The sequence below is a fragment of the Micromesistius poutassou genome (assembly GCF_964030765.1).
Source record: "Micromesistius poutassou genome assembly, chromosome: 15".
NCBI classification, from domain to species: Eukaryota; Metazoa; Chordata; class Actinopteri; order Gadiformes; family Gadidae; genus Micromesistius; species Micromesistius poutassou.
This window is the reverse complement of record NC_140285.1, coordinates 6264126-6286713: the sequence shown is the minus strand read 5'-3', so window position 1 is coordinate 6286713 and position 22588 is coordinate 6264126. Positions and strand designations below refer to the sequence as shown.

General features: G+C 42.8%; 1 protein-coding gene across 5 annotated transcripts in view; it reads right to left on the bottom strand.

Annotated features, from left to right (window-relative positions):
• Positions 1-22588, bottom strand: part of LOC311359931 (voltage-gated potassium channel subunit beta-2-like) — a gene marked incomplete at both ends in the record, with an annotated part of 36969 nt that overhangs the window by 4868 nt on the left and 9513 nt on the right. For 2 of the 5 annotated variants that reach the window (XM_084479980.1, XM_084479976.1), the window contains 8 exons: positions 2137-2222; positions 4104-4190; positions 4387-4430; positions 4580-4624; positions 6531-6575; positions 7418-7497; positions 7670-7707; positions 7807-7850. In XM_084479980.1, the coding sequence (XP_084336106.1) occupies positions 2137-2222; positions 4104-4190; positions 4387-4430; positions 4580-4624; positions 6531-6575; positions 7418-7497; positions 7670-7707; positions 7807-7850 (469 nt within the window). Of the gene's footprint in view, positions 1-2136; positions 2223-3284; positions 3330-4103; positions 4191-4386; positions 4431-4579; positions 4625-6530; positions 6576-7417; positions 7498-7669; positions 7708-7806; positions 7851-17316; positions 17520-22588 lie in introns of those variants that run through there. The other 3 variants (XM_084479978.1, XM_084479977.1, XM_084479979.1) reach the window with 3 other exon arrangements.

The window sequence follows — 22588 nt, the reverse complement described above, 5'->3', positions numbered from 1 at the left end:
GAAACTCATCTTAACATGAACGCGCGTGCTCTGCTCTTACGACGTCGTAGGATTGTAGCTGTCTACTGACACGGTGCTGAAATGGGCTCGGTAGGAGGGGGAGACGCAGGATTGTTGTTGGATTCAACTATATTTTGTGGCAGCAAAAAAATATCTCCCCATCAAGGCCAACAGCAGAGTAGCCTACGAAAAGAATAGACTAAGATGAATGCTACAAATATTAAAACACAATTTATTAGGTCTAGGCCGACATATGCTATATCAGTCCTAATCGCGAACGCACCGTGCGTACATTGTTTCACGGCATTTTCTCCCCTGAAATAATTCTATATTAAAAAAATAAAAAATAGCATGTGTCTGTGTGACAACTAGGCCTATAGCATTTATTTAAATGTGCTGATTTCTGAAACATGCTTTGCGCCGCAAAGAGGGCAGACTTTCTCTGATTCCTGCATTCCGTTTCATTCATTCATTCATTCAGTGATTGACGCGCCGCGCACTCTCTAGATACTTTGGTGTCAACATTAAAAATGCAACGTTCCATTCATTCATTATCATTCAAACGCAGAGGCATTGACATGGCTATTGCTGTTGCTGGTCTAGATCGATTCCTGCCCATATTGTTGGGCAGGGGGTATGATGGTGCGGGCAATGTAAGCGGGAATGGCACGCATCGCAGCACAGTTTCCCGCAGCAGTCTACGTACAGAAAACCACTCTCTCAACTTGGCGATTGTGCACTCCACTAAGGTCAGGGAGTTCGTAACACGGTCCAATAAATAGTGAACTTCATCACAGCCTCACCGACGCGCCTACAGTGCTTTATGGCAAACAATCGCAACAAAAAACGCCTGCAGAAATTCTCCGACACCCACTGGTTTCAGCATGATTCATATACAGTATGTCTTCTGTCATTGATCAATATGAGGACATTTTAACCACGATGGTTGAATTAAAATCAGAGGGAGACAGCAAGTTCTGCTCGCAAGCGACCTCCCACACGAGCAACGGAATCATTAGATTTTATTATATGCCTTGTGATAGGGTTGCCTTGTGACGTGGCGTTTCATCGGTACATTTATTTTTGGAATTTTAAATTACTGCAATAAATTATATTTGTGTTGACTTCTAACATGTCTCTGTCTTTGCTGTTTAAATCTAACATTAGTCTACGAGTAATATATATGCGGGAACCACTGTTTTTGGGCTATTGCGAAATAGCGCCAGCTGGATATTCAGTGGTATTGGATGACGTGTTTTAATAAAACACATCCAATACACGGAATGTCCAGCTGGTGACTCCACTGAGGCTATAGTAACGATGCATCCTAGTGCTTAACGAGTACCCCTGTAGGCGTCGTTAGCTACGAGGGTTTTAACGACGTCGTTACGTAACGATGCTTTCGGGAAACGGTCCGAAAATTCTGCGATGATCGTACGACGGTGTTAACGACGTCGTTAGGCTAACGATGCTTTCGGGAAACGGGGCCCTGCACCACAAGCAGCAGCAGCAAGCAAGCAGCGCTCAACTATTGTTCTTCTCAGGCGTTCTTCTTTCTTTCTTTCTTTATTGTACAAATGAGTTTTGGTAGCCTACCCCTTCCACAATTTTTTACAGATGCTCCATTCCACTTTTAAAATGTTACTATTAAGAAATTCCATTAAGAAATTCGACTATTTAAATATAATTTTTTTTACCAAGGAGGTCTATGGGATTCGCACATTCTCTGACACTTCAACTACTTCAGACTTTGCAACTTGGTCAATTTTTAACCGGTAACCTTCGTTCAAAAATTTTAAAAATCGACACAATCGATCTTCAAATATATCTAAACAGGTTTTCGATATCATTTATACTTTTTTTGGGATCAACAGTTTAATTTCATACCCGCTTTGTATATTTTCAGTTGTTCTTCCGTTGAGGCTTGAGATTTTTTAAATGGTGTGCATGTTTACATTGTTTAGGCCTACTCTATTTAGACTTTTGAATTCTGTTCAAATCTTTTCACTTGATTTAAGCCATTCAACATTTCTTTACCTTTTTAACTATGTGGCTTTATTAAAACATATTTTCAATGTCACTTTGCATTACAGCACTCAGGAAATACATTTTCTAGTTATATTTGGATATTCTCACCATGATCTCCATTGCACTCCAGCGTGACGTGCCCCAGTACATCGCCATCCCCTGGTTGATCACATGGGTCATGGCCCTCACCGTCTCTACCAATCACAACAGAGTACACACACAAAGCATCAGCTATTGGTCAGATACCTGGTTTATAATACAGGACACAATGGAATCCACAGGCAGGAAGACGGAAGAACATGAAAACCAGATTATCGTCTGCATCTTAGGTCTGTCTCTCTCAAAAGCAGGTTATATTCAGAGGCAATGGAGTGTAACACACAGTAATGCATGGGAAGGTAGAGGTAATCACACCAGGTATCCACATTTCCTGCCAGTTTGTCAGGGTTGAAGAGCATCTTGCAGGTCGGCATCCCTGGTTAACCAATTTGGGGTGGCTATGTAGCAAATCGACTAAAAACTATAGTATTCTTTTGAGAAAATAATTTGAAAATATTTATTTAGATTGTTCATTCCAAAAACAAGTCCAGTGTTAAATCCAGTCAAAATGATTTGAGTGGCCAACCTGCAAGCTACTCTATAATGCTCCATAATATAGTTCTTGATCGTCTAAAGACAGAGAATAAGATTGCTCTGTCTGTGAAAACATGTCTTCAAGACCTGCTTTAATAACCAAGGACAGCAGAATAAAGGAGAATAAGTTCTTCCTTTATTTTGTTTTTTTATCTTCAAAATCATCGCCCCAGAGAAGATGTTTCATTATAAAAACATGCTGTTCTTGGAGAACATGCAGGATGATTTGTATCGCTCACTATGAGGGGAGCGTTGGGTTGTTGGTGAACAGATGACCAGGGAGCGACTGATGCAGATGGTATCAACGAGCATTGGATAAGGGGCATATTCAACATTAATAATTGTAGTAGGAAGATAAGATATGGATATGGGTAGGATCAAACAGTTCTAAACTGGGCAGGCTGCAGTCTGGGGGGGGTGTACAATACAGTCAATATATAGATACAATAAAGCAATCCCTTGAAGGAGAGCAGCACTACTGTTACTATTGGGGGAGGGAGGGGTGCATTCCAGCATTTTATGGGATCCATAGAGGGCTGCACGAAGGAGAGGAGGGGGAGTCTGCTCCTAAACGTCTGCCATAAAATGCTTCCTTATAGGGGGTGGCTGAGGGTACCAAGTACCTTCTATGACGAACTTTCTGGACCTAGGTGTGTGAAATGGATCTCCTGGACGAAACAAAAGAAAAGAAAAATAAAGTGAGATTGTGAAGAATTGGTGAGTGACCCTGGGGTTCATAGTTGACCTTGGGGTTACCTTTGTCCTCACATTTGTCAGGACACAGGTGGCTGGTGGGCTTAAACTTTACCAAGCAGATAGCTACCTTGATGGACTACCAACCAATACCAACAAACCTATTGTCCTTCATTATAGTAGGGCTTCAGGGCTCTGCTCTGATGTTGGTGTTTTCAATGGAATGACTTTGAAGGTCGGGAGTCCCTGAACAAAGACTTCATTAGTCCAATTTGTCAAGGTCGCGCCTCAGTCAGGTTTACTGCACGCCATCCAGTTGCGGGGGGCCAGTAGAGGGAACTAGGGCATCGCCCCGCCACCTCCCCACACCCATAAAGAGGAAGATGACCAGGGTAAATATGATATAGTTTGTGAGTAAAATGTATATATCTGCATTAAAATGTAGATCAGAAATATGTTGTCTGAGGCTACTACTAAGAGGTCAGGTATTCCCGGTCTTGCACTTTGACACATAACATCTTGTTATAAGTTGTAGATAGGAGCTTTCTGGGGCGCATCGCACCTGTGTTACGTAAACACCACCAACCACCGGGTGGAGAGCGAGTGGCTTGTGGTACATCTGACCACAAGGGCCAGAATCAGTTGTATCCCTTCAAGCTCTCTCTGGCCCTGGATCTCTGCAGTATATAGATATCTGGAGGTCTGAGGCTGGTTGTGTTAAATGCATCTGTTAAGACACATGACCCTACCTTCCATGGGTGTGTTGGGATCCGGCCGGTTGGCAAAGACCACGTCCACATACTCCAGCTGAAGTCTTTCTAGGGACGCCCTAAGACCTACGTTATGGAAGGGAAACAAAGATCAGATTACTAAGTGTTGCCTTGCCATTGCTTGCCATTTGCCATCAATTTCAGGGTGTTGTGTTACACGCCATCAAAATACAAATTACTATTTAGTTTCTTGTTGCATTAGAATCATTTCCTTCCACTTCTAGTTAAACTGGGGGGAAAAACACATCTGAAAATGTTTCACCTTCAATGATGTGTTTCCTGGACAGGCCTCTTTCTGTTTCTGCCCTGCGAAAACAGTCAGAAAGAAAAAAGGCATTTTAACCGGCTTTGAATACAAAACAATTTGAGAAATGAACATAACTTGTCAGCATAGGGTTATACCAAACTGCCTGACAGCATCACATTTTAAGAAAAACAGAACACAGAATACATACTTTCCTCCCCAGAATATCTTGGTGGTGATGACTAAACTGGAGCGCCTGTGTGTGAAAACAAAGTTGACCCATGAAACGTTTTCATACCTTTTGTTAGGTGGTAAAGGTAATCTTATCATGCAGACTGCTATGTCTAGGGATGCACCAATCCGACTTTTTCAGTTCCGATGCCGATACCGATGCTGGGGCCTTGCGTATCGGTCGATACCCGATATCGATCCGATATCAGCACTACATGCAGAGTCATAATCGAGTAACTAAACAAATAAGACCTCAACAGAACTAAATCGGATAAGAACACCTAGATAAGTCGTTCATAGTCTCTACCTGCATGTAAACAGCATGTTTCGGAGTTCACGTTCTGCGCATGCTCGAAATCTTTTCCGGGGGCCGTGAGCCGGAAGTAGAAGGAGACGGTATATGTGTTGTTGTTGTTGTCGCTGTCGGAAAACGAGAAACGGCGATTTATTTAGAAAGGTGGCGCAGAAGATAGAGGAAACCGGTGAATGTAGTTACCCTCTGAAGCGTATCCCTGGCCGCGGGAGCGCGCATGGCATGCATTCATTAAAGGTGGAAGCACACAGACGCTACGCTTCGATTTCACCCAAGGCTGAATTAAAAGTACATGTTTTCCTAAATGTGGGTCATCAATGAGGTTGTAAAGTAGTAACTTCGGGCACATCTGTCAAAATAAACGTTTTATTCTTCCGACGTCTTTACGATCTTTATTCATACATTGCGCCGCGGCCGAACTGACGGGGATATTCTCTGATATTATGAATCTTAAAGGCCGCGTCGGGTTCTCCGACTCTCGGGTACATCCACAACAAGTAAAGACTCGTAGTGTGGTTTATCTCGGCCATGGGGGAGAAGGAATTGGGGGAATGCCGTATACGGACGGGCGGCGGAGGGGCTGCTCCGGCGGGAGAAAGATGTTTTCAGCAGACAGCTGTCAACTCAGTTCGGGTCGGCGATTTATTTAAAAAGCTCGGTCGTATGCAGACTCCTCCGCCAGCAGAGCCAGCTCCTCAGGCTGGACTTCGCATACGACCGAGGCAACACTCGCTTTACACGCATTGCAAACAGCCGTCGAGCTAGTTGGTGTGCTGAGGCTGAAATATCTCCAAATCACAGACCCCTACGTGCGCTCCATGCTGTCTGTCGCGGCATGCATGACGTAGCCCGTGTCGCGTAATATGTTTTAAAATATTATTTAAAAAGGGACGGATCGGTCTTGCGGATTGGTTTGCTTTTACAGATACCCGATCCAGCTAAAATGTTGATATCGGGGCCTTATTTTTATTGAAAAAATAAATGATGATGATAAAAATGATAAAAATTATGATAATGATTAAAAAAAATTATATTAAAAAAATGCAAAAAAATATATATAAAAAAGCAAGTAAAAAAAAAATAATAAATGAAAAATAAATAAATAAAACACACAAAAAAAACATGCGCAGGTCAAATTTTTTCTATTTATTTTTTATTTGTTATCTTTTTTTTTATTATTTTTATTTATACTTTTTTTTTTAAGAATTTTTTTAAATATATATATATATATTTTTTTTTTTAACTCCCAGGAGTATAACCCTGTAGTGGGTCTGTGTTTTCCTCGCCTCACGCATCATTCTCACCTTTTTCACCCCAAACCAGTTTGCATGCCTGATCCCTAGCTATGTCGCTATGTTTTTGATCACTGTTCCAACAGTTTTTATACAGGACATCAGGTGTACATTCATGTATCAGGTGTACATTAATTCACCAGATGCTCCTCATCAGACTCTACACCAATGATAAGGTTAATGATTATCCTCCTCCTCTCATTCATCAAAGCCAATGAATGAATGGAACTAGATCAAAATGACTCCTGTTACAATGCACAAACATCCCATGATGAGTGAAAAGGGCTTATATATTCTCTAGGTATGAATGAGGCTGATCACCCTACCTCCATCCCTTCTTTTTGATAATTCTTCCCAAGACAAGCTCAGCCCTGTGAAGGAGAGGCAGATAGAGAGAGAGAGGCAGATAGAGACACACACACACACACACACACACACAAACACATCGTCACACCCTTACTCTCCTTACAATAAAGGTGAGGTTTCCAAAGGAGAGTAGGGTTGTAGAATTTAAATGATTGGCTAGATTTACATGCAGGAGCACTGAAGAAATCAAAGTAGGGGTTAGTATGTATATGTGTGTGTATATGTGTGTGTGGTGATTTTGTTATAACAACTTTATAGGTTGTTGTTCGGTCATTTTTGTTCTTCTGCTCATAAATGCTGTCTCTCGCGCGCGCACACACACACACACACACACACACACACACACACACACACACACACACACACACACACACACACACACACACACACACACACACACACAGACACACACACACACACACACACACACACACACACACACACAGATTGCACTAACAATGGTATTTGCTTCAACTGGATAAATACGATTTCCTGTGCTACTTTCTAAATTGTGTACATTGAAAGGTCTTTCAATGGTTTAATGTCCTATGTTATGGATTGGGTCCTTAAAGCCCATTATAGCATATTATTATCATATTATTTAAGCCCCAACAGTTCTGCCAGAGCCCTTGGGGGTGGCCAATAATCTGATTTAGAATGTCAAACACGTCCACCATCCGCCTATCCATCTGCCTATCTATATGTGTATGCATGAATATGTGTGTGTGTGTGTGTGTGTGTGTGTGTGTGTGTGTGTGTGTGTGTGTGTGTGTGTGTGTGTGTTTCCGTGCGTGTATACATGTGTGTTTCCTGTATGTGTATTATGGGTTGCCGGTGCGGAACTCACTTCCCGGCAGCGTAAACCTCTGCGGTGTCAAACAGGTTGATGCCGTTGTCGTAGGCCAGCGTCAGCAGCTCCTCCGCCATCTTGAGAGACAAAAACAACCCAATTCATTTTTCATCTGACTCGTTCCACATCTGAGGTATGAGGAAATGTGAGACTCATTATAATGTTCAGTAAAATTTGTTTTTCTCTTACAGGCTTTCCATATCAGAATGAGAATTAGAAAGCGATTAAATGACTCCTTTGTGATCCTACCTCATCTGATATCTGGCCCCCAAACGTCACCCACGTCCCTGCAACACAGAGAAGAAAGTGGTTAAGTTGTTCAACTCCATGCTGAGAGAGAGAGGGAGGGAGGGAGGGAGGGAGGGGGAGAGAGAGCGAGAGCTCACCTAATCCAAGACAGGAGACCCGTAATCCAGATTTCCCAAGATTTCTGTAAAAAAACAAAATAGTCCCCTCTTCATTAAAGTCAAACATTTAGGGTTAGAACTCTCTCCTTGCAACGCCTCAATCTAACCCACAGAACCTTTACATATGATGGCTATTATAGCAAGCCAAAATAAGGAGACAATCAATGTAATGGTGGCATAAAGAGTCAACGAATCAGGATACTCCTGTATAATATCATCATTCGAGTATTCATTCTTCTTCAAGTTTCCTGATCATGTCCAGTATAAGACAGAGTAAACTATATCATATTCGTTTTTTTCTTATTTTCACACTACAAAGTCCAAATACTATGGATACATAAATCCAATTCTTCGACTTTCTTTCTTTGGCTCACACAACGTAGACCAACACCAGTGAACCTCCAACATGGCCGACCCTGAGTTCCAATAAAAGCGTGTCACAGCTCACTGGACCACAACGCCTACATTAACCAATCCTGCAAGTTAATTACATGCCATTGTACCAACACTCCCACTCTCACTCTATCTCTCCTTTCAGCGAAAATGCTTCAGCTTGAATCCATTCAAACATTCAAAATCTAGATGTGCCCAGTGGCCTTCAAGGATGTGTTAATAAAACCTTGGGTTGGATGAAGCCACGAGAACACAAAAGACGCTGTGAGGTACCTTGAATAGATTGAAGAAGAAAACACACGGCTGCTGACTTCAACCATCAGCAGAGGAGGAGAAATGGAACATTCTAGGCCAGCCTTTGTGGTGTTTCTGCGTGTGTGTGTGTGTGTGTATGCTGTGTGACTTGTAGGTTGTGTGCACGCACATTATCACACTCAATTTTGAAAATAATAAAAGAAAAAATAATAAATAAATAAACCTCACACCCCGCACACAGACGGCTGGATATATGAAGATGAAGGGATGTTTTTTTTTTACAACATTTTCAAAACTAGATGTAAAATCTAGCTTCTCGATCTGGTGATGCTGAAGAGTCAACGAGCAAAACTTCCATGAGATATTCCAGCAGAAATCAACATTTCACATCTGTCTTTCATAGTATTCTTTATGATGTAATAAAGTGTGTAGTTATAACAGTAGGGCAATGGCCCCAAGCTATCTCTGGAGTGGTTTGTGTCTGAACCAGGCTCCTGAAGAGGTGTTAATAATGTGAGTATACAACCCACGCACACACACAAACAGTTTTGTTTTTTTCTAACACACTGCCGCTGTTGATTGACAGCAGGCTGTATCACTTCTACTACACATCGTACCACTTATTAGCATACAATATATAATATATAATAGCATGTGCATTTCTCCTTGTAATACCATTTGTATTCATATATTAGTATATATAATATATAATATATACTAGCATGTACATTTATTTTTGTAATACCATGTGTATTATTCATACATTAGCATTAGTAGGCCTATTACTTTTTTAGATTACGATGTGCAACCATGATCATGCACATACACAAATACACTCACACACTTTGGCCCCACCCAAAGGATACGCAATCAGTCCTGTGAAAGTGATGACCAACTGTGTTCACCATGTGTGTGTGAGTGTGTGCAACATGACCTTCACACCTTTCTTTGTGAAGTCCGGACCACGAACATGCAGTTTGACAGGAGATTGAAACCGGCCGCAGAGAACCTTTTTGTTTGGTTTATAAACGTGCCACATTCCCCAAGTAGTGATGAGTAGACCCAGGCACTTAAACATCAACACGAAGCAAATGACATTCATTTCATTTAAAAATAGACACGGTGTGAAATGTGTTCTTAAACATCACACAGTCTACGGGTACACACATCCACACAAGGCACCGACAGGTTGACACGTGCACAAACACACACGTAGGCCGACAAACTCGACACAATGTTGAAGAGGAAAATCGCTACGAGAAGCATTGCCCTGTAGTAGTCCACCAACATTGTACATTCTGGTACTTTCAACTTAATAAATTAGCTTTCTTTGACTGGGAATTGGGTTAGACAACAAGCTCCATGTGTAGATGATATTTGTGTACTGCTGAAATACTTAGTAATCTTGCATGAACATGAAGATTTATGTGTCAGCAACACTGGCCATTCGGATCACACAACATGCTGATTTTAGACAGTCAGAGGTAATGTTACAGGGAAGATGAATTATTATTATTATGCCTGATCTACGATTAAAAATTGTTTCTACAGTACCGGAGCAATCTGGACTTAAAACATCCCTCTTAAAGTACTTGCAAGGACTACCTCTCTCTCTCTCTCACTCACACACACACACACACACACACACACACACACACACACACACACACACACACACACACACACACACACACACACACACACACACACTCTCTCAGGTCTGGACAGGATCATCCATTCACATAATCACCATTCCCCTGTGGGTCCCAGCAGATGTGACGCCCTTCTGGGGGAGCCACAGTTCTTTGGAGCGTAAACACAGGGCCCCCAGGGCCACAGTTCATACCAGTGTAGAGACTGAGTTGTGGCTGCAGCCTTCTAATGGCTCATCGTAAAGTGGACTATTGCAACATACTGGTCCCATCTCAGCATGGAGTTAGCTTGGCATCATTAGGTCTCCACATATAATTGATCCTTATCTATAAGGAAGTACTGCAACTGACTAGTGACTACACTACCCTGGTGGTCTCTTTAGCAGACATAGGTAGGGTGTTAAGCATAGCATACTACCTAGCCATACTATGTTTAGCGATGTTTTAATTTACACCGTCCTTGTGTGCGATCACAATGTGAAGTGTTTAAAGTCATGTGAGCTGTCATGATGTGCGTACACTCCAGGTGTTCTTTTCACAAGCCATCCAACAGTTGTGATATTTATTTTTATGTCGCAGCAGCCCCAGCACATTGGTTGCAGTGGCATCTGGTCTGCAAGAGGGACTGCATCAGATGAAGGTGCATTAATTGAATTTAAGTTCAGACCTTAATCTTAGTTACAGTCTCAGAGAGCTTCACAGGCCACATTATACAACATGGCCCTAAGACCAAGCTCTCTGCAGGACAAGGAGAAGCTCCTTTAATCAAGATAGAAACCCAGAGAAGGAACACAGAAGAGGGATGGTTAGGTGTGCAATAGGTAGCCAAAATGGGATTTACCTGTACTTTTACAGTGGTACGCGTGCACAAAGTAAACTGCTACACTCTGGCCGTGTCCCAATTCAGGGGTTGCATCCTTCGAAGGATGCGTCCTTCGAAGGATGCAGCCTTCGTAGACCGCGAAGGCTGCATCGAAGGCCGAACGAGCGTTGTGGAATGGGACGGTCTAGCCTACGGAGCATTTCCGGATTGCGCAACCAGCCGTTAACGTCCTCTACCTTGCGTGACCACGCGCCGCTCCTGTCTCCTAGCAACCCTGACAGCTGCGGTTCAAACCGGACAGTGATATATGATATGATATATGTGATATATACAGATATATGGAGCCAGAAATTATCATTTTATTGGTTATGTTTTATCTTTTATTGGAGGAGTGGGAGAAGATTCACCGCCGGAGCCGGCGGGTGAAGAGGAAGAGAGGACGTTGGCTTAACGTTAATTAGTTTAACGTTATATGTCTAGCGTTAATGTAATTGAACTTTGACAATAAAGTTACATATTTAAAATGGTCCCAACCTTACTTTTATATTAAAAAATGTTTTACGTAGTTTTGTCATTAAATATGTATTCGCTGCAGCTGCTGCTTCCGCTCTCTCCGCGCCATTTCTGAAAAAATATCCAACGCGCAATGAATGTTGGGATACGTTGGGCCGTGAAGGATGCATCCGATGCGTCCTTCAAATCCGGGAAACGAAGGCTGCATATCTCGGCCGCATTCGAAGGACCCTTCGAAATGGGACAGCACTTGACGCGCCGCTGTGACGTATGCGGTCTTCAAATGCGTCCTTCGAAGGATGCAACCCCTGAATTGGGACACGGCCGACATGTTAACTATCACTGGTCAGGCTCCCAACTCAAACTGCCTCCTCCCTTCTCCCCCTCCATCATTTGCACACATCGCCTAGCAACCACCAAGTTCTTGTTCATGTAAATAGTGGTTCTTCACCTCCTTCTAGCTAGTGTAATGGAGAAGCATACAGATACTGACATCTCCACCTGGGGGTGATTGTCCTCCCCACCATGAATTATTAGCTTATAAGTATCCCATATGATTAATTTCACTTTCACTTTTCACTTTTGAGCATCTGGGAGATGCTGATACATGCCTTTCCGTGTCATTGAGTGAGTGAGTGAGTGAGTGAGTGAGAGAGTGAGAGAGAGAGAGAGAGAGAGAGAGAGAGAGAGAGAGAGAGAGATAGGAAGAGGATGACATTTCACTCCTTTTCTATGATAACCGATCAATAATCAAACTATTTAATACAACCTCAGGTAACCTAATGTCTAGGGCAGTGCCCTGAATGTGCTAAGTAAGAACTAATGGACTCTTTAATACATAGGAGATATCACAAGCCAGGAAGACAGGAGTCTGGCTAGACGGTGGTATAGTCTAGTGGTTAAGGTGTTCCACTCCCAAATGAAAGCTAATGGCTTTGAACTGCAATGTCTGCAGACTACCTGTAGTTGTCCTTGAGCATGATGCCCCTGACCCCTGCCTGCACATTACAACTCACATTAGAGTTGTAAAGAGAGAAAGCAGAAAATAGCAGAAGAGAGCAAGAATTTGAGGATATGCATGTTATGCATGGGGTAGGTGGTGACCAGCTGAACAACATAAAGGTTACTCTTCCACCAAGCACCATGTCAGCACATTTATTTAACACAAGTTATTACCAGTGTCAGTTATGGACGTCAGTCCTTTGTTCCGATCTTGCGTGTCCGATCAGAAAAGTCGCATTGAAAACACGTGCGTAACCAAGGCCACTGATTAGTCAGAAGAACAGATATTTTCACACAGTATTTATTTGCTAATAGCTGATGATGGATTTCAGTGGAATCCAAAAAATACCCACTTAAATGATAGCTCTTAAATCCTACCTCCAACATCTTACCTACAACATAATGACAGGAATCTGACTTTAGTTTATGCAGTGTTTCCCACACATAGGCCAATGTGTGGCGCTGCGCCACAGATTGAACAACGAGCGCCACAAATTGATTCCGCTTTTCTTGTTTATTTTTACTTGAACGCGTTTTTTAAATGTAACTCCGCCAGCCCGTAATCGCGCCCCCGTAATGCTGCCAGTCCGACATGTTCCCATTCCGACAGTCCTGTGCCCGTATGTAAATTAGCCATGTGCGCCAAACAGAAGAAGGGCCCTATCTTGCGCCCGGCGCAATTGACTTTCTACAAAAAAAAAAAAAGCGGTAAGTTGTAGGCCTACTTTTAAATCAATGCATCTGCAAACACCGTACAGCAAACACATATGTTCTTGACCCAGACATCGTGTACAAGCCCATTACTTTTAGGATTGAAGAGTAGGCCTATTTGATCGTGAGAAAACATAGGCTAGTTTTACCGCGAGTGAGTGTTTAAAAGAATGAATGAATGCGGGTGATGCTTGGTGCGCGTGTGTGTGCGCGCCCATCTGTCTAAACACACGCAAATTAAACACGTAAGTGTATGAGAAGGAAATCGAGTCAGTCGACCTGCGATAAGCAGCTGATTCTGAACGGACTCGTCTTCGAGATGGACGTGTTCTAACACATTTTTAATCAATGAAATGTTAACAACAGTATATATCTGACCATTTAATTTTCGAAATTTTAGGTGAAGCCGAGCTTCCCTTGCAGTCGAGAAGTCGCCACTACGAAAGAATGCAATGCAACTAGCGGGATCTAAACAAACTAAGCTCCAGCGAATTACTACAATGCAGAAGTAGTGGAGAATGGCGAAACACAGCAACTCTAGCCTACTCTCAACCAAAATAAAACTAATCGCCGCCCGGTGCAGCAGTGTGAGGAGTTGCGAGTTGCAAGCAGTTGCGTCGCGAATCTTTGGTCTGAACTGGGCTTTAGCATTATAAGCAGTGGCGGTTTTAGGCACGGGCGAAAAACGAGACACACGAGAAAGAAAATGATCCGCATTTTCTATTAACGATAATGCCCCTCCCCCCCCCCCCCCGTCAACAAATCCGCCACACATTGCTACCTGGTCTGTGGGAAACACTGTTATATGACTGTAAATCACTCTTGATGAAAAGCATCTACTCAATCCAGGAATTGAGAGCAATGATGAGGAGCGCTGAACAGAGTAAATAGGTAGTGAGTTATGCCTGTGTGGCTGTTATTAATGCTGTGGAAGATGATAGGAGGCGGAAGCAGGATGTGGTCTGTATAAATCACAGACATGCATATGGAGATTACATCCATGTGTATTTGCATATTGATATACAAATAGACATGCAAGCAACACCACATACACACACACACACACACACACACACACACACACACACACACACACACACACACACACACACACACACACACACACACACACACACACACACATACAAACACATGCAAATCACAAAGTTACATGCATGCAGGAGTGCACATATAAGCACTCACACATATAATGCACTCTGATGCACCCCAAATGCACACGCATTTGACAAATAATGGCCCAACAAATTAGAGTGGGTAGACCCACCCATTCTGGTCCCATGCCGGTGATTTGAGTTCGCCCTACAGAAGTCTGGAGAAGAGCAATACATTCCTTTCTAGTTTCAATATGTTTTTTGCGGGAGCCAATCACCAAGCTGGCTTTTCCCCCTGGCGCGCTATTGGCTGGTTGAACACAATGACAACAGGGAAGCGACGGCAAGCAGCCAATTGCATACAGAGTCAATTTAACTCCGCCTGTTGATCACTCCTCTTGTGCTGAAGAAAATGACAGCAGCTTCCCCAGACCAACGTGCAATTGGTAGCAATAGCCAGGCTACCAACAACAACTGCTTTGCAAACAAACACACACACACACACACACACACACACACACAGAATAGGCATCCTGACAAACAAACACAGAGAGATAGTATAGGCATCCAAACACACAAAGACACACACAAAGACACACACACACACACACACACACACCACAAAATCCCAGTGAAATGCTATTTCCCAAACAAATATTTGTAACGCTTGAATTCTCAGACAAAACCCGCAGCGTCAGAACCCAGCCGTGTGGGAAAGCCCAGCTGCTGTCTAGCTTTTCTGGTTGCTTCCCTTGTAAGGGCCTTCCGGAGGCTTCCATGGCTGGGAAACAAAGGCCAGCCGCAAGGTAGCTGGAAGAACGACAAGTCATTAGGAAATGTTAACCAGGAGCTGACATTTAAAATGGCCGCCAGAGGGTTGTGTCCAAAAAAATCCCACCAAAAAAATAACCAGTTGGTAGAATGTGGTTTAATAACCACAAAAATTAGGTTATCAAAAATAAAGGTTGGATACACACTATATAAACCAAAGTCACTTCAGCCAGATCACTTTCTTTAAATGATATGCCTTGACAACACATCTTTGGTGGTTAGCTCCGTTTGGGGAACCCCTTGGCCTTTAGAGCAGCCATGCCCAATGGAGCAAGTGATGTTGCGAATCATTCCCCCGGAACACAGCTGGCAGCAACATGAGAACACGTTATATCATGATGTATTTGCATAACATGGCTGCGTTTCAGTTGAGCGTGCAGCTTATAGAATAATGGTGTTGCTCAATGTCATTATGGGCCGAGCCATCAGGGCGATTCAGTTGAGCATGCAGCTTTTGTCCTTAATGAATAGTGATACTCAATGACATTAAAATAGCCGAACCCTTCTGCAAATTCTGGTTGCGCATTCATCTGAATCATGATTTGATTCAGATACTGATTATAAATCGCGGCCTACAGACTCACTCCAGTGGCCGCCTGAATCAAAACATGTAAATGTTCCTATTTTGCATGGTTCATTAATCAACCTCTTTTTAAGTGACATTTCCAGCATTCCATTACAGAGATTGAAATTGAACATCTGAGATTTAGTTGAACAAGTTATTTATTTAAAATAAGTTGAGAGATTTATTCCCTCTGAATTTGAGACCGTTCCAGGATTCTTCAGTTGGAGGGAATACCCAAACATCTTTTTATCTTTTTTTAATCTTTTTTTTAAAGACTGTTGTTTTATTCTTTCACTCTTGGGACCACAAGTTGCTTTCTTCTTTTCTTTTTTCGGTTGACCAGTATGTTGCTCATTAGAAAGTACTGTTCCTCCTTCACGTCACTGGGTCCGCTGGTTGGACGACCAGACTGTACACTACAGTGGCTGCTCCTGTTTGAGTGACCGGTGTGGGACATTTCTTTGAGAATTTCTTCTGACCTCTTCTTCCAGATGTCGTAGTTTAGAAGGATTTATTTTTGTTGCTACTTTGTAAATAATTATAACTCATTTAGAACTGGGTATCTGTGTAATAATTATCGTTAGTGTTTTTCTTTTGGTGTTTTTCTCTTTAGTGATTGTTGTATGAAGTTGATTCAACACACCCCTCTATCCAGAGCCACCAACAGGGACGTCAGATACAAGACATTAAGGAGCAGTGGTCTAGCATGGGACAGAAGAATCTGCTTGCTCATGGTTTGTTTGCTCTGGCATTACCAATTATCACAACTATGCAAAATAGGATTGATTAGTCTGCAACGTAAATTCAGAAATATTTTCTGCTCATTTTCTTTTCTTTTTAGTCCTATAGTAATTTGGGAAAATGTATTTCCTTCATCATTCATTATTAAATCCTTTATACACACCAGGCCATGCAGACAGGCCTGAGGTGAGGTGTGCAGAGACAAGGGCTAGGCACCAAATATGACTCCAGAGGGTTTTGAAAAGCTACTTTACTTTCCATCTTAAATTAATCCCTCAAACTAGTGTTTCAGGGATTTGGATTAAGGGTTATCAATTGAGCGCCCTTATGGGTTATCGTCAAAGGAACACATTTATTTCAAACGGAGTCGGTTTAATTCTAAACGAGTGCGGTGGGGGGAGATGGGTGATACACTCCACATCCAGTTCAAAGTACAGGTCGCCTGTTCAGTCACTACCTGCTGAGAACATAACTAGCCCACATGGATGTCATTGTACATATGACAAGATGAAACGGGTTTGGGGTTTCCTGACGATGTTTATTTATATTCGAGAGTGTAATCCGGGAAAGAAATGTCAGACAGCTGACGGTGGAACCTAAACATCGTGTTGACGTGTGATTTAACATGCGTCTGCTGAGCTGCGCCTAGCCAAGGCTATCTGCCGCCTGCAGTCCTCACTGCGTGCACACATGGAACCGCGATCAATCCCTTCCAGCCCTCAAAATGTAGATCACTTTGCGGCATGTTTAAATCGTGCAACGACACATTAAACAAGCAAAACATCGTTCCCGTGTGGGTATTTGAGCGGGTGTCTAGGGTGCAATCCTGGAACGGAGCATTGCGCCGGGGCGGGTCGAGGATGGGGTCAGGACCAGGTAGCCCTATCTTACCTGTACTTCATGCCAGTGCGGATGCTCTGGTCACTGGATGAGGGCATGTTCTGCACGGAGAGTTGCCCAAGGCTCCGGGCCACCAGGGCCACGGCGCGGAACTTACTCCTGGTGCTGGGACTGTTGGCATTCTGCCGGTTAAGCCGGTCCTCCGTGCTGCGGTTTGAATTCCGGTGATCCGTGCAGACAAAAGACACCTGCATGGCCGAGTATGTCGCCCCGAGAACCCCAAAAAACAACAATAATGTCAATAGAAGATTTTGCCAGGGGTCCGTCGGTGTCCCTCGTGGTAAAACTGCTATACACCTGATTGGACTACCTGAGGTGCAGCCGTTCCGTAGGTGTGACTTTGAAAAATATACTTCGTCTCTTAAATAAACAAAACTGCAAAAAACAACTGCGAACCGATACAATAAACAAATAACTAAGTTCTCAGCATGGACTCTCGTCCGCCGCTGCTGACTTGATGCGCAATGCTTTGATTTTCAGATCTCAGCGACACTCTTTGGCCGTCACGTTTCCATCTGCTCTCTCGCTCTCGCCCTCTCTATGCTCTGCCCCCCAGTTTCCTCTATCTATGCTCTCTCTAACCGATATCTTCTCCCTCTTTCTCTCTAATTTCCTCTTTCTGCTCTCTCTCCCCTCGCTCACTCTCTCTTTCTGCTCTCTCTCCCCTCGCTCACTCTCTCTTTCTATCTCTTCTTTCTCTACGCTCTCTCTCTCTCTTCTCTATTTAAATGCTCTCTCTCTCTCTCTCTCTCTCTCTCTCTCTCTCTCTCTCTCTCTCTCTCTCTCTCTCTCTCTCTGAGTCTGTCTCGCCCATTCACGTCTTGATAAGGGGATTTGGCCCCTTCCTTTCCTGCCTTGTGTGTGTGTGTGTGTGTGTGTGTGTGTGTGTGTGTGTGTGTGTGTGTGTGTGTGTGTGTGTGTGTGTGTGTGTGTGTGTGTCCGTGTCTCAGAGTAGACAAATGTGCAGCTTACAGTGAATGGTTAACATAAAGACTGCTATAATGAATCTGTCAGAATCAGAGGTTCAAGTATTTGTGGGTCTGCTTCACAGTGCGACTTTGGAAAGTGTCCCTCGTTAGTCTGGTCTGTAGTGAGTTATGGAGCCTGACCTGCATGCACTATATGACGACCCAGTCCCAGGTGTAAACGCAACACTCATGACTATGATGACAACCAGTTCTTCACACACACGGGCAGGCAACTATTGTGGCTGTGCGCACATGCGCGCACACACACACACACACACACACACACACACACACACACACACACACACACCATCATCATTTTGATTGGCTATAATTATTGGTAAGATATAAAAAAGATGGGGATTTCCCGGCTAGTTCATAGTATTAGTTGAACCGAAGGAAGCGTTTCTGATTAAAATCCTGATGTTTGGAGAGAAACAGACTCAGGATGACCTGCACCATGCACTCACACCAGTGGAGGCTTCTCCAGTGAGGAGAGGGAGGAAGATCCTCTTTAACATTGTTGAGAATAAAAAGTGTAGATTGCCCAGACTACTGTAATGAATTAATGCCCTTAAATATGACTACTTTAATGCCTTTGTATATTTAATGTTCGTTTTCCCTGGGTAAAGGGAAAACCTTATCCCCCTATCGCCTAGTGAATATTACTTCGGGGAGGACATTCCTCCCTCAGCCTCCATTGACTCCCATTCATTTCTCGGGAACTACTGGTGGCCGGTGAATAACATGGGGGTCAATGGGAGAGAGGAGGAAAGTCCTTCTCTGAGTGGGTGGGACAAGACAGTGCGGCTCTGTTCGCTTATATTGGCGTTTCCACCGAGCGGTGTGGTTCGGTTCGCTTATTGGTGTTTCCACCGCCAAAAGTCAGCCGAAATAAACGTGCTGAGTCTACCTATTTTTCGGTACTCCACCGTTGGGTTACCAAGCTGTCTGAAAGGGTGGCGAAAACGTGGAGTTACACACGCTGTTATTCTGAAATCACTTTAAAAATATCCAGTTTGGTATGACCAGGTAACTGATATCTTTGCAACACAAACAGTGAGGAGGATTGACTTGATCTATAAACAAAGTCCCTCAATCTTAATTGGCTTAACACCATGACCAACATTCTGAAACATCCATTAACATCCACATTTGCCTCAAACAATGTTAGGCTTACAGCCCATGTCAATAGTTGTGAAATTATGTTCTTGTTGTTCTTTTAATTGTTTGTTACTCTGACCATTCTGTTTAATATTGTGGAAAGGATGTTATTGAATGATTCAGAGCATGATGCATTTTAAATGGCATCACTTTTGGTCTTGTGTCTTCATTTTTCTTAAAACAATTGTAGCTGAAAATAAACATAGCCAAATCACAACCAATAGCTTCAGTCATTGAGGGCAAAAATAGGCCCAACGATAGGCCCAGATTTTTTTATTTAGTTTTACAAATCAAGAGTAGGCCTGATTTGACTAATTGGCTTTGCATCCTTTCCTTCTGCCCTTGTAGTCCAAGACATGCTGCCCACCAGCTTTCAAAGTACAATGCTGCCACTGGTGGATTTGTATCAATTTTATTCACATAATTATCCCTCCCTGCTATTTTGTAGTTCACCAAAACACCCTGAAACAACTTGAATCTCACACTTATGTCACCATACGCCACTAACAGTGCAAGCAGGCCAATGGCAACCAAGCACGCAGTCCTTCCTCCCTCACTTTAAAAATCACCAGCCGCCACTGACTCACACCCACATACACCAGTGTTACATTAGCAACCACATTTCTGATTGGTTGAAAGTCATTTTAAAAGAAGCAACCGATTGCATTCAGTTCCACCTCAAGGTACCGTTATTACACAGCCATGATGTGAGCGAACCTTTAGAGTGCTTCCACCCTGAAAAGCTTTTGTTTCCGTTGAGAGTAAAACACGGCTAATTCCCAATTTTTTTTACCCACCTTATGTCACTTCAAACAAAGACCTGGGAGATTTCATCAATCAAAGCGCTTTCCAGTGAAATGCCTTCTGGGAAATCCCGACTCTGGGAGCAGGGATTCTCTAATTGATAGCTTTCCCCCAGGAAATCCATCGCAGTGGTTTATTCAAGGAAACGCTTCTGGGCAACCAAATTAAAGGAAACCCTGTAGTGTGAACACATCTAAAATAATGCTATGTATACTTGAGGGTTCACCAGGGGCGGACCTACCATTAGGCAAACACAGGCAATTGCCTGGGGCCCCGAGATTTCCAGGGGCCCCCAAACGTCTCATACAAAACTGATTAATAAAGTTTTCTTCGATTTAAAGCAATTATTATTTTTCTTAATTCGCCCGCTTAAAAATCCATAAAAATGCTTAATCTATCATGATCTTTTGACTGCCCCCCCCTCCCTTCTCATGCAATGGACTATTCCATGTTACTGTGCATGTGCAGGCTTGATTCAGGAAGACGGTACCAAAACAAACTAGTTGGCACGGGTTGAGAAAATGAAGCGGAGTTATACGATATATATATATACAGTGCAGAACGAGAATGTGGAGGGCCCCAATGACTGGGTTTGCCTTGGGCCCCCAAATGACTAAGTACGCCCCTGGGGTTCACCTAGATTGAGATGCCCTAACTCATTAATGACATGATTTCTCTATTAAAATGTGAATTTACATACTTAAATGACGTATGACCTCAAACTGAGTTTTGAGTTATTCAACTCTATCTCATAGTTTTAAAGTGCCCAAAAAATGCATTATGTAAAAAAATTGTTCAATGTAAGAATTCTTCATATATCTTTACAGCCATGGTATACAGCTTTTTCTTTTAAGTAGTTATGGCGCATGCCATCGCCAGGCGTTAGACTGCCAAGTATGTTGTCTAAATGACATTGCTCTTTTGTCAACTGTAACTAATAGCATGGTGATTTCACAGCTAGTTTTCTTTTTTTAAAGATTTAAATACCAAGATGAAGCTGTACTCTGGCCCTAACCTCCGGTTTTATTCAGACACTTCATGAAAGACCTTGCAATCTGACTTCTGTTAGATAGAGCCTTTAACACGGTTTGGTCATTTCCAAATAACTTAAATATTCTTAAGGTATGGTAATGAAAACCAAAAATAAACGTTTTGATTTGATCATATCTTGTCTTCCTACTGCAATTAGTTTGAGGCATTTGACAAATTGTATAGCATTTGGATGGCTTATGGCGTGAGCTCAGCCAGTTAAATAAAGGATGAGCTCAGAGAACAGGGACCACCGGTCTAGAGAGGAGCTGCCATGTAAAGGAAGAGACAGTACACAAGCTCTGTCTGTGTGTCTCTCTGTCTGTCTGTCTGTCTCTCTGTCTGTCCCGGTCTCTCCCTCTCCTTTCCTTTCTGTCTCCAGTAGCGTCTCTCTTGTATCTTCTCCTTTCTGTTCATCTGTCTCTCTCTATTTCTCTCTCACTAACAAACACACACAGACACAATGAAGACTTGCCATGTATAAGAAGATATACCTCTCTTCCGCTGCCCATAACCATCTCTGTCTTTCTCTTTTTCCCTCTTAGCATCTTTTCTTTGCTATGTTATACTTCAAACTTTCAAGGTCCCATCTCAGATAAATAGTCTATGCAGTCTAGTCTATGCAGTCTATCCATTCTATGTTAGGACAGTATAAAACAGTAAGTATTATACAACATACAACTATAATCATACATTATCAAACGGCTTTGATGAATACTCGATTCTGATTGGTCAATCACGGCATTCAGCTGTCTGTTATTGCTGAATAAGAGACTGTTGCTATGGACGCCATTTCCGACCATCAAATAGAACAGACAATTTTTAATTAGCAGAACTAGTGGAACTCAAGACCCATATGGCTTATGTCTGGGGCCTGCATCACCCTGTCATGGTTTAAAATGCGATAATGACCGGCTTGCTGTTCATCATCCCTTACTTAGAACAGTAAGCTCCAACCAAGTAGTTTGATCGAACAAGAGGCATTCCATGAGTGCTGATATACAGTATAACAGCACTGGGACTTTTAACTATAAATCACCGCTCTACAGGTTTTTTGAATAACCGTTTATTACGTTGACAATTGTAAGCTGCATGTTAACTCATGCATTTGGAGGATTAAGTGATCATCATACGATGACATAATGTATACGCATGAATCACCTGTCTATACTGTACATTAGGATTCACTATGTGTGTGTGTGTGTCGGGTTAAACGCGGGACAACCAACCAGGGGCAAGGATAGCAAACGCCTGCCATGACTCAAGGTCAAAGGTTAAACTTCATGCCAACAGACCTG